Source organism: Peromyscus leucopus, chromosome 9 (genome assembly GCF_004664715.2).
Source record: "Peromyscus leucopus breed LL Stock chromosome 9, UCI_PerLeu_2.1, whole genome shotgun sequence".
Taxonomy (NCBI): Eukaryota; Metazoa; Chordata; class Mammalia; order Rodentia; family Cricetidae; genus Peromyscus; species Peromyscus leucopus.
The window spans coordinates 48650767-48663633 of record NC_051070.1 but is presented as its reverse complement, the minus strand read 5'-3'; the positions used below and the strand labels follow the sequence as shown (position 1 = coordinate 48663633).

Sequence of the window (12867 nt, the reverse complement as noted above, 5' to 3'; positions counted from 1 at the left end):
ATCAGTTTGTCAGCGGAACTTGGTAAATAATGTCTAAGAGTCTCATCCCAGATGGTCCTGGTTTTGAAGGCATGAAGGTGTCGTGGAGAGCAGCTGAGGCTTGACACTGTGTGGCGGGGTTAGTCTCCCTGAAAGGATCCCTGGAGAGGCCACTGGTAAAAGTACAGCCTCAGCTGCAGTAGAGACTCCAGGATGGAAGGCATCATGGCGAGAAGCTGAGGCTGGGCATCATGAGAGACTAGGAGAGGCCACTAGTGAGGCGCACTCAGCGGTAGTGGAAATCTTGGGATATCGGAGGAGCCAGGATCAGGGGATGTCTGCTAAGGGCAGAGGCAGGTGTGGAATGAGGCCAGCCTGAGCCTATGAGACAGGCTATATGACTTAGAAGCCAGAGCAGTGGGGCTGCCTAAGCCCTCTGGAGACAAGAAGATCAGAAGAGAGTCCAGGTACCCGACACTGAGCTTTTTACAGTTAGATTTTGGTTTGGCTTTGCTCTTCCCGTAACTGTACCCCGGTTTTCTCTCTTGAAATAAAGAAGCATATAACTTACTTTTGATTTTATAAGAACCCACAGTTAAAGGACTTGGGACTATTAAAGAGACATTTGACTTTTAAAGTAAATTTTGTTCTGAGACAAGATCTTATTACATAGCCCTGGCTGGCCTGGAGTTTGTTATATCGACCAGGCCTGCCTCAAAGTCACAAATACGTGCAGGTATCTGTCTGCTGAGTGCTGGGATTAAAGGCATGTGCTACCACATCTGTCTGAGTGTTGAACATCTTAATGACTGTGGGAGTTTTAAAGTTGTACTAAGTGTTATACTGTTATATTTGCAAGAGATTTGGGGGACAAGGGAAGGTCATATGCCTCTGTGTCAAGCTGACACAGCTTGTTGTTATCAGCTGGTTGTCAACTTGACACACTTGGGAAGAGGTAACCTCAATTGAGGAACTGCCTCCATCAGACTGGCCTGTGGGCATGTCAGTGGGGCATTTTCTTAACTGTAAATTGATGTAGGAAGGCCCAGTCCACTGTGAGTTACGTATCACCCTTAGGCAGGTTGGCCTAGGCTGTATAAGGAAAAGTGGCTGAGCAAGCCAGTAAGTGGTGCTTCTGAACAGCCTCTGTTTCCGTTTCTGCCCTTCATTCCTTCAGTGGTGGGCCATTACCTGGGAGCTGTAGGAAGAAACAAATCCTTTCCTCTCCAGGTTGCGTATGGTCATGGTGTTTATCACAGCAACAGAAACCAACTAGAACACTACTGGTGCCACTGAGTCTAAATTCTAAGAGCTAATCATATCCAGGCAGAAGTTCTAGTTAGAAAACTGGAATGCATTTACTTAATCAATATGCTTCTGTTTTGATTGAACATATCATAGAACAGTATGTTGGTAATCACTCAAACCTGGTGACCAGGTATACAGTCTGGCACAGGGACGAACAGTGGAGGATTTCGAATTCTCTCCAAGTATGCAATAAAGAATTGCCCATTTTACGGACTTAGAGGGCAGCTCTAATATTGTCAAGCTGATTTATCTACTATGTAATTTGACTGTTATTAAAAATTAGATCTCTACTGTAAAACTTTCCTCTCTGCCTAAGTCATTGCCAACAGTAAAACATCAAAAAAAAAAAAAAAGGTGGTCCACATCTTGAAAAAATAACTAAATATATTTGAAAAAAATTTAAATACAAGTGTCCTTGTATTTAAAAATTTTTAAACCCTCATTTTAAAAGCTGCTTTTAAACTGGTCAGAGGTGGGCAGGAAGCTCACCCCAGGGAAAGGATGCTCACTTGAGTGAGTGTATGGTCCTTAGAAAAGAACTGGTGGGGATGGGGAGACAGCCTTAAATGCCAGCTGCAGGGTTCTGCTATCTTCCTCTGGCCTTCATGGGTGACTGTACTCACACACACAAACCCACAGACATTCTTGTAATCAGAAAGAAAAATAAATCTTAAAAAAAGAGATGAGCTGACTTTAAATGTAGGTTCCTCCAAAAGTATGAATTTACAAATTAGTGTAATAACAAACCTGTCACTTTGTATTTCCTTACCCAGCTACAGAATAAACCAGTAAGATTACTGAATCAAAATAAATATCACGCCAAGAATCTCATGTCCACCCTTCAAAAAACTGTTGGTTTCAATTTAAAGGGATGACTAAAGTCACTGGTTTGTGGGAAACTGAGACAAACTCAAAGAAAATAAGAAACTCATTTCTCCTAAAAATGAAAACAAAACTATAGCTTCAATTTGCCATTGGATGACAAAATCTGATCCACATCACGTCTGCAAAATCTAACTCTTCACAGCATGTGTAATGTAGGAATGCCTTACCGTTACTTTCTGTAGAAAATCTCATTACAAAACACAAGTCCAAATACTGAAAGGTGGTTAAAAAAAAAAAAAAGGAGAAAACCTCCAACATAGTTAAGCCTATGCTCACAGAATCAGTGTTAGCATCTGCAAGTAATTTTCCATGTTGTTCTTAACCCCACTTGGTATGGCAACTGAGGTCCACCCAACAGCCTGTCCTTGTGAATCTGGAATGAAAATTAGTGGCCTTGCATCCTTCTGAAGGGACTTGGTCGCCAAGGAGGGAAGAAGGGCCACTGCCTGCCAAGGTGTCCACACCCACTACCGACTGGGTCACTGCCTTAACTTCCTTCTCTATGTTCTCTCTAGAGAGAGTAAAGCAGGGCAAGGTCAGAGCAGTGAGAAAAGAAAGTATCTTTCTGATCCAAGCGCCACCCCCTCCCATCTAAACAGGTATCTCTGTAAGAAAGACTATTCCATGGTTTTAAGACCATGGTTACTTATTTAAAATTGGGTGGAAACATTTCCCAGTGAACCGCATAGTAATCTGCGGGATAATATTTTTGATTCTTCCTCAATGAGAGACTTCTCTCAACCTGAGAGACTACTAGTAATATTCCTAAAGTAGTCTAGATGTGGAATGATAGCCCACAATGAACCTGTTACCAGTCCACAGGGGGACCCGGCTGACCCAGAAATGACAAAGGAAGCTCAGAGGTAGAAATGGCTTCGTGCGCCCAAGACTTAACCAGACTCAGATTCTTCGGTGACACAAAGACTCTATCCTGAATGATTCGGGAGCCCATCAAGCACTGTCCTCAAGGCCAAGGTGATGCTTTGCACCGAGGTCAGAGATAGCTGCCAATCTGAGCCCAGCATCAGCCTCACACAGGGTATCCCTGTTGCCTGATGCTGTCTACAGTTCTGAATCGAGCCTACCAGAGACACTATGTGTGCACAAAAGCCAGCCTGGGACCCCTTACTGTAAGGAGTAAGCTTCACACACCACAGGGCGACAGCTTCATCCACAACTCTTCTATTATCTAGTGAGCTGAAATGCTGCTTACACATCCCACATGGGCACACTTCTTAGATAATCAACAGACCACCACCTGGTCTGAGGATCAATTGTTCAATTGTACATAAATATTTAATAAGCACTGACGGTACTGGTAGGGATTTCTAAAAAATGGAATAAACTATAAAAATAAGGGCAATTTTAAAAACTGTTGCCCTTCCAGCTCCATCAACTGACTTTGCACGTAATCATTTAACTAAATCTGCTCAGCTCTTGCGTCTACCCCTATGTACCTGACAAACTGTACAAAGTGTTTATGCCGACTTTAGGCTGTAACTCCAAATGGTGATCCTATGACAAAAGAACTAACACAGTCTCAGACAACAGATGAACTTCATGTCACTCCTTGAATGAAACATTCCTCATGCATTTGTGAGATGAGCACATTCTGTTCTGAGCAAGCAGGAAGAATTGCTAATTACTTCCCAATTGGGGACTTCCGGTTTTCCATGCAAGTGTGTTTTCCTTACTTAAAATTCTCAGGAAAGAAGTTTAGTTGCTTATGCACATTTTTGTTCTAGTAGCAGTGATCTAAGGTAACTCTTGCAACCAGTGGAAATACAGTAGATACACACACACACACACACACACACACACACACACACACATACACACCCCTCTTGAAAATCCCTTACAACTTTAAAAAATAGCCAAGTATAACCAACTGGGTCATGTGGTTCTGCAAGTGTCATTCACTCTTCTTCACCATTCTTGGGAGTTATGAGTTGACTATTACAATTAAAGGCATCATGATAGGGCATATTGAGAAATTGTAATGTTTTGCTCTTTTTTATGGTGATTTAATTTCCTTTTCTCACTTAGTAAGGGCATTCACATTTCATTTTGTTCCAGGGTAAGCCAAGAGACAGTGACAAGAATGATCCTTCATAACTCCTCAGGGCTTTCCACACAGATGTGGGTCATTTATCATCTGCGATTGGCTTGAGAATTCCGATTCACAGCGGGAACTCTTAATAGCCCATGGTAGAATCAAATGATCAGAAAAATTGTATTTTCACAGATATCTGAAGCCAAGAGTGTTTCTGGTATTCACACACACACAAACGACACAGAGGCACAGATTAATGGAGTTGAAAGCAGAACTGATCATGAAACATTTCGGCTAGTAAATAAAATTAGATTTTTTTGCAAAACAATGGAGTTGGTAAATTTCATTGCCACAGCTCGATGTAAGGACACTTTAATAATAGTTTCCCTTTTCTCAAATAACAAGAGAATCCTTCTAACCTTCCCCTAAGCCAAAATAAGAGGGAGAAAGAAAGGAAAGTGGGGGGCTAGGAGGAGAGGGGTGCAGTATACTTTGAAATGTGATACACCAGCTCAGAGTCTCCCATCAGAGTTTTCGGGTTTTTTTTTTTAAGTTGCTTTGTCCCTATATCATTAGGAAACATAGAAGCCATAAGAAATGTAATTTCTACTCATCTCTGTTTACCACAATGATGAGGAACATCTTCATTTCTATGACTGCTACCTAAATCCTGAAGTCATTTTCTGTTAAATTAAATATGGAAGTCTCTAAAAGCCCTGAGCACCTTCCTGTGGGTGTCTATAGGGCTGAGCCCGGGATGGGGAGTGGGGATGGTTAAATATATAATCATATATTTACTGTGTAATTAGGTGAGCTAAAGAGAGCTGCACACTGGGCCTAGAGCAGACGGAAGCATAAAATGAAAATGCAGTGAGCAAACTACAACGCCCCGTGCATTGTTATCACCAACGACAACAGCAGCAATCATTGTATTTTTAAACGAACGTTAGTTTGACTCCTATCTTAAAATGCAGCTACTGGGAATGAAAGCCAGCCATTAGTATGGCATCAGAGCCCAGGCTAAAGAACCCTCCTGTTCCGACCTGCTCCTCTTAGCTACTCTATGGATCTGGTCCTAGGCCACTCATTGTCTCAGCGATTTCTGCTTAGATAACTTACTGATTCTTATCAATTTACTGATATTAGCCCTTTTCTTTTAAATTTGGAATTTCACATTCCAAAAAAAAAAATGATTCCCCCTTTCTTAGAACTGAACCATACATGTAAAACCACTTTAAATTTCATTGTAACATAACAATTTCAGCTAAAAATATATGTCACTTATTCAAGATGATTTCTTGAAATTTAAAAAAAAAAAGTGAAACCAAAACAAGATGTCTATTCAATGGTTCAAACAGCTACAATGACGTTTTTATCAAAACGTGGCCATTTGAACTGAGTCTTACATTACCTCAGGAACGCCAAGTTTTCTGCATGCTTCCAAGAAGTTTTCCACATTCCTCCTGCACTTGGCCATGCTTAGTTTTGGGCTAGAAATGTAAACATACAGAAAACAACATAGTATTAAGATAAAAAGCTATCCAGAAACATCCATCTAGAGACAAAAAAACTTAATATTGTAGGTCATATTCTTAAACTGTGCATGCATATGCATACACAGGCCTTTATATGTGCTTGGTAGAGAGATGTTTAGATAGACACAAGTCTGTAATGCTGATATGCTGACATATATGTTAGCCAGGTTTTCTGCTCACACCTCTAAGTATCTGTGTATATGCACACAAAAATACACACCATACAGTTGGATAACCCATTTTAGTTCACCTAAAAATATACCACAAATATCACCTTTCTCCAAAAACAAATGTATTTCCAAACAAAGGGTTAAAATCCATGAGGCTAACTGTCCCCTCACCTGCGGCCCCCCCCCCCGAAAAAAAATCACTTTGATGACCTGGAAAGTGTGGATGGATAACAGGTTCATTTGATTCATACAGGAACATTTTTAGAAGGTAAGTTTTAAACACGTCTTACCATTTTTTTTTTTTTAAATATTCCACTATTAATCTCCTTAAAAAGGAAAGCAAGAAGTGTGGCTGAAACAACTGAGCGGAGAGGCAAAACCAATACTATCCCTGAGGGCAGAAGAGGAAGTCCTGTCACAGGGTCACAGAAAGACACACAGGACAGCTGTGCCCAGCCACACACAGACAGGAGGATCAGAGGGAACACCAGGAATAGAGAAGAATAGGTTCCGGAGGAAGTGAGGCACCAGAATCCCGGCATCCTGTGGTCCTAGGGCTCCACTGTCTGCCATCATGGACTCCTATTTCAGGTACAGTGCTGTGACAGGGGTTCATTGTCACCATTAACCAATCAAAACTCACATTCACTATACAACGGGGTGGGGGTGGGGGAAGGTGGGGGGTATGCCGATGTTTGGCTTACAGCTGGGAAAACTGAAGAAAAACTAGTTTTCTCCCTCCGAAGGAAAACTTTCAGTATGTTGAGAAAGGCAATGACTATCCAAACTACCTTCCTGAGCTTGGCATTAAAAAAAAACCACACACCACAGGACTCATGAAATCAAAGACCAGAACACGTAATGCTTGCAGCGGTACGGTCGGGACAGGCACCCTCGCATCGTCGATGGTGCAGACACTACCGTATCGGCTGTCTACTCTACACAGGCTGCCTTTGGTGCTGAGGGCACACCAGTGGAACAAGCAGACACAAACCTTGGGACACACAGCTCTGTGTAGCTGGAAACAGTAAGCCAGGAGGGTGTAGAGTGACATGGGGGAAGTTCTTACTGGTGATGGCTTGCAATGAGGGAAGATAGAAAGAAACCAAATTTCTCACGGCGTAGAGCAGGAACTGTGGTGGGAAGGGTGGTGGGCACCCACGGGTCCAGGTTCTGTGGCTACAGCAGGGCTGGGTCCATCGGAAACTGCCTGAAGTGCTGGCAGGATGGCTTAGTAAGTAAAGGCACCTGCTGCCAAGCCTAATGACCTGAGTTCGATTCCAGGACCCACACAGTAGGAGAAGAGAACCAATTTCTGTAAGTTATCCTGTGATCTCTACTCACACACTGTGGCAAGTGCATGCCTACACACACACACACACACACACACACACACACACACACACACACACACAACCTTTAAAAACAAAAATACTTCAAGCAGATCATAGGAGAATTTCTATTAGTAGGCATTTAGAAGCGAACTGTAACAGACTCCTGTAACCTAACAGCAAAAAGGATGCTTAGGAAGATCTGATGACTGACAGACAATTTAGGCTCTCATAGATTTTAAATACCACTACATAATATATATAAGATCATAATTAAAAACACAAATGTATGGAGTCTGTTAATGGTAAAGACAGAAGGATGCTGCTTCTGCTATTTTCTCCTACCAAGCACTTTTTCCTATATTTTTCCAATTAAAAATTATTAAAATGAAAAGATCTCTTCCAAAGTATAGTGTTTTTTTCTGAAACATAAATAAAAGTGTAAGAGTTCACAATTCTTAATGTCTCCTGACACCTTGCAAGGTGACAGTGAACTCTTCATTTGGAAGCCAGAGAACCCAGTATGTCTCAAAAAAAAGGGGGGGGGGGAAGCTCACGGTGTGACATACAGCTCACGCAATGTCATGGAGAACTGGCTTGGTGACCAAGGGAGGACCCAAGTTCAGTTCCTAGCACCCACATAAGACCTGCAACTCCAGCTCCAGGACATCCAATGCCCTCTTCAGGCCTCAGGCACCGGTGCTTATGTGCACACACCTACACATAGAACTAAAAAATAAATATGAGTCTTAATAACAGTAACAGGAAGATACTGGAGACCTCTGCACTGCATTGAAGGATAGAATTCACTGTCCTACAGTAAGGCTGCTAGAGACAGACTTCAAGGAGAAGTTATACTGCTACCCCTCCAATGTTTCTGAGGCAAAAAGAAAGAAAAATAAAAGTGGCCATACTTTTGAAAGAAAAAAAGCAGTCAATATTATAGAAAAGGAACTGACGGTTGAAATGAGATCACTAGCTCATCTTTCTGTGGCCAGGAGAAAACAGAGTAGAATAAAAAGGACCTAGTGAGAGCTCCCTGAAGGAGGAGGACACAAGTGGTCACCTGACACACTGATTACACAGTCGAAATCATACCTTAAGATTAGCGGCTCTGCTATATAAACACACATAGTAGCAAGTGACTCATTTACGTGGCTTGCCTCTCTGGTACCTCATTTCATCTTCTCAAGAGCAGGTCTATTCCAGAGAAGGGCGTATATCAAGCTAATGACAGGATGCAACTTGCCCAAAGCTTTTAGACGTGGATCTGGAATCTTAATCCAACCTTGCACCTGAGTCCCTAAGCGCCTCAACTTTCCCTAATGCACCCACTCTGTTGACATAAACTCTCTCTGTTCTTATTCGGATAACCCTATGTGGGTTATAAGATAAGCCTATATCTCTGATCCCTCCGCTCCTGCAGGCAGGGCCACAAATGGCCCCTGTAGCTTTCTGTCACCTGACCCTGGCTCTGTGACATCTAGGACAAGGGCTAGGAAAGCACCTGCTTGGCCGGCAGACGCCCTGGGTCTGAGGAAGGGAGGAGAAAAACCAGTTATGCCTGGATTGGTCGGCTATTCAGGGTGCTTTCTATATTTATATACCTTCACAAACTACAGCAAAACCCTCAATGATGGGATAAAGAGAAGAGATCCCAATCAGTAACGACCACACTGGGGAGGCTGAGGCAGGGGGGCTCAGCTTGGGGCTATCTAGGGAATGAATAGCTAGTGAAGGCCTACTGAGAAAAAAGCACGCGAGAGTCCACTTAGAAAAAGCCATCGACCAGACAGCCTTCTGAAGAGACACCTTGCTGTTCAAAGACCCCTTTGTAAGGGCCAAATCTCTGTGCTCTAATAGCCTTTAAACCAGGGCATCGATCTGTAACTTCTTTAAACTCCACACCTGAGATAGTTATTTCTGTCTTCCCCATACATGTTTTTTTTTTTTTTTTTTTTTTTTTTTTTTTTTTTTTTTTTTTTAAACAGCCTTTCTTTACCGGAAGTGCTGCTTCCTAAGGCTCCCTTTGCTCTGTCCCAACAGAAGGGATCCGGGCAGACTCCCGGAGACCTCACCCGCTTCTTTAACCAACAACTCTGTGCAAAGAGAGCTTGTCCTACGCCAGTTTTCCTCTATCTGGCAATACTTACAACCGCAGGTGAGGGGACGTGGATGCTGGCGACAGACCGCGGGCGGATGTGGTTGGCCAGGTGGCAGAGCACGACACCGTCCATGAGCGCTGCACCTAGGTCTTCGTGCAGGGTCACTTTCAACCTCATCTCGATGCTCTGGGGGGTGGGAAGCAGAAAGAGCCAGTTGCGATGGGCACTGAAGCAAGTTAAGTTTTAAACACAGCTGTATTTATGAACTGAAGCACTATTCTCAATGGGGGGGCAAGGGTAAGATTGTCTAGAGGTGGGGAGGTGGCTCTGTCAGCGAAGTGTTGTCAAGGACCCAAGCTTGATGCCAGAACCCCTAAGAGTCTGGTATGATAGCGTATGCCTGTAATTCTGGCAGTGGGGAGGTGAAGTCAGGGGAGTCACTGAGGTTTGCTAGCCAGTCAGCCTAGTGAGCAAGGTTCAGGCCCATGAGAGAGAGACCCTGACTCAAAAAAAAAAAAAATGTAGATGGCATCTGAGGAGTCATCTCCTAGCCTCTACATATATGTATACCCATAGTGAGTGCAAGTGCGCGCGCACGCACGCACACACGCAGCCCAGACACAGAGAGAATGTTTGAAAAACACTCATTAAATATTTTCAAACTTCTTTTTTAAAACCCTCTATATAAAGACAAGTTCAGTTGTACTGAAATGTTTTAATTAAAAACTGCAGAAATAATAAAATCCTTTTGTAGTTTGTTTCTGAGATAGAGGCACATGTAGTCCAGGCTAGCTCAAACTCTCCGTGTAGCTGAGGATGACCTTGAGCTCCTGGTCCTCCTGCCTCCACCTCCTCAGTACTGGGATCACACACCTGTGTAACCAAAACTGGAATCACTGAAGTTCAATATTTTCCTAGCTTTGGTTATGGGAATACAAAAACAGAATGAATGGACTGATAAAACCAAATCTGGCTAGCTCGCTGGAGTTGGTATGAGGTAGGAGGGGGATGGAGGGAAGCGTTTTAGTTGAGAAATCAATTAATGATCCTTATTCTAAATATTAGACTCGAAGGGCTGAAGAAATGGTTCAGCAGTTAAGAACATATACTGCTCTTCCAGAAGACCTGAGCTCAGTTCCCACCACCCACATCAGGCTGCTCACAGCTGCCTCTAACTCCAGCTCTAGAGGATCTGACACCCTCTTCTGGTCTCTGCAGGTACTGCACTCATATGCATACCCATACTCAGACATACACAGAGACACATAATTTAAAATTAAACTTGAATTTTGAAAGAAGTCGGGAGAATTAGGAAGCAAGACAGATTTCATACACTATTTGCCAAATTTTCCCAATGACGACAACAACTTGCAAAACGACCATGGTTATTATTGTGTGTCAAGAAATACAAGGCTCTTTCACAAGGATGCCCAGGGGACTGATGTTTCTTCTTGAACTCTTTGCACACATCATTCCTTCACAGGCTCCCAAGCTCTATCCATCTGTTTTCAGTTTGCTTTCTCTCTGAGTCTTAAAGTCATGTCTATCATCCTGTCATTCCGGCTCATCCCACCATTTTTCCACTCTTCTCCATCAGGTTTCATCATTGTGGATAATATATTTTCCAGTTCCAAACATCCACTTGGCTCTCCTTTGCTGAGATTTTCTGGTTCCTTGGTGTACCACTGTATGGCTTCTTCTCATTACTCACCGAGGTCTCTCTACTATGGCTGCTTGAAAATCTATCACACAATTCTAGGCATTCTTTTCACCCCTGCAGTGCTGGGGATCAAAGCAGGATCTTCACTGGTAGCCAAGATAAACGACATTTCCACCTTTTGTCAGGTCATTTTAACATCCTTGCCAGATCAGGGCTGACGTCTGTGGGCTGTTTTCTCACGTGGTATATGATCCTCCCAATCTTTGATTTGAGGAGTGATTTTTTGATTGCACTTTTTGCACTGTGTCATGAGTCTCAGATTCCCTTAGAACTCTGTTTTAGGTAGCTGTGTTTAGGGTTACTGGTCTGGTACAAAAAGAAAGACTCCCACCAAGTTTTCCACTTGGCCTCAGAAAAGGGGCATGATAGTAGTGGTCTTCCTCTGGCTAGGCACCAGAGGAAGGATCCAGGCTCCCCACAGGCCTCCCCTGGCTCTGTGGGAGCAGCAGACAGGCTCTTTACTAGAGAGGGTAACTTCTGGCTTCCACCTTGGTTTCTCTGACACCACTCCCACAGGATGGCCTCTGACTCAGCCTTTGCTAACAGGGCACAAGGGACTAGCTCCTTTTCTCTGGTGTCCGGCTAGAGTAGAACCCCTGAAAGTTCTCTGTCTTGCTCGACCACTCACTCCCCAGTTGTCCGGGTAGAGGACATGAGCCTTCGCTATGTGAGCATTAGTGTCTCTGGCTCCAGAGAAACATGAGGTAAGAAGAAAACCCATGGAGCTCATGACCATGATAGTCTTCAAGTTCCAAGGCCATCACCAACCTGCCTTCTTCACCTGGCCCTTCAGGGTTGCAGGTGTGCTTACTGGGAGGCCTGGGAAGGGTGTGACTAGTCTATTCTCTAGCAGGAAGTACTGAGCTCAACTTTAAACCCCGAGCTAAAGCTGCTGCTGAAGCAGAAGCTCTTCTGAAGTGAGCAATAGCTATGAAGGGACAGCTAACTGAGTGATTTGCAATGAGTGAAGACTGCAAAGAGCTCACGAACTGGACATTCAGAACAGATCTGTGTGGAGACATCACTTACGTGTGTGTGTGTGTGTGTGTGTGTGTGTGTCTGTGTCTGTGTCTGTGCCTGTGTTGTGTATGAGTATGTGTGGATGTGTACGCACATGTGCATAAGAAGATCAGAAGTCAGTTTCAGGGGTCTACCTCCCTCTCTGCCTTATTTTTGAAGACAGGAATGCTTACTTTTACCTGGATCTCACCAATTAACCTAGGATCCACCTGTCCTTGCCTTCCCAAAGCTGGTCCAGGGGTGTTTGAATGAGAATGAACCCCATAGGTCACATGTCTGAATACTTGGTCCCCAGTTGGTGGAACTGTTTGGAAAGGTTTTAGGAGGTGCGGCCTGTTGGAGGAGCTGGGTCACTGGGGGAGGACTTGGACGTTTCAAGAGCCCAGGCCATTCCCAGGCTGCTCTCTCTGCTTTGTGCCTGTGGATCGAGATGGGAGCTCCCAGCACTGCTCAGCGCCATGCCTGCCCGCCCCCATGCTCCCTGCCATGATGGGCATGGATTCCATCCCTCTGGAACGGTAAGTCCCCAAATTAAATGTTTTCTTTTATAAGTTGCCTTGGTCATGGTATTTAATCACGGCATTAGCAAAGTTAGACACTGGGATTACAAGCGCTCATCACCACATCTAGTTTTTTGGGGTTTTTTTTTCGTTTTTGGTTTTTCGAGACAGGGTTTCTCTGTGTAGCTTTGCGCCTTTCCTGGAACTCACTTGGTAGCCCAGGCTGGCCTCCAACTCACAGAGATCCACCTGGCTCTGCCT

The 12867-nt window shown here is 43.8% G+C and overlaps 1 protein-coding gene across 1 annotated transcript in view; it reads right to left on the bottom strand.

Annotated features, from left to right (window-relative positions):
- LOC114698805 (leucine-rich repeat and calponin homology domain-containing protein 1-like) overlaps nt 1-12867 on the bottom strand; it is a 54542-nt gene that overhangs the window by 15295 nt on the left and 26380 nt on the right. Inside the window, exons 8-9 of the mRNA XM_028877659.2 lie at nt 9415-9552; nt 5637-5715 (exon numbers count right to left, since the gene is read on the bottom strand). Coding sequence (XP_028733492.2) covers nt 5638-5715; nt 9415-9552 — 216 coding nt within the window. The 3' untranslated portion in view covers nt 5637. The remainder of the gene's footprint in view (nt 1-5636; nt 5716-9414; nt 9553-12867) is intronic.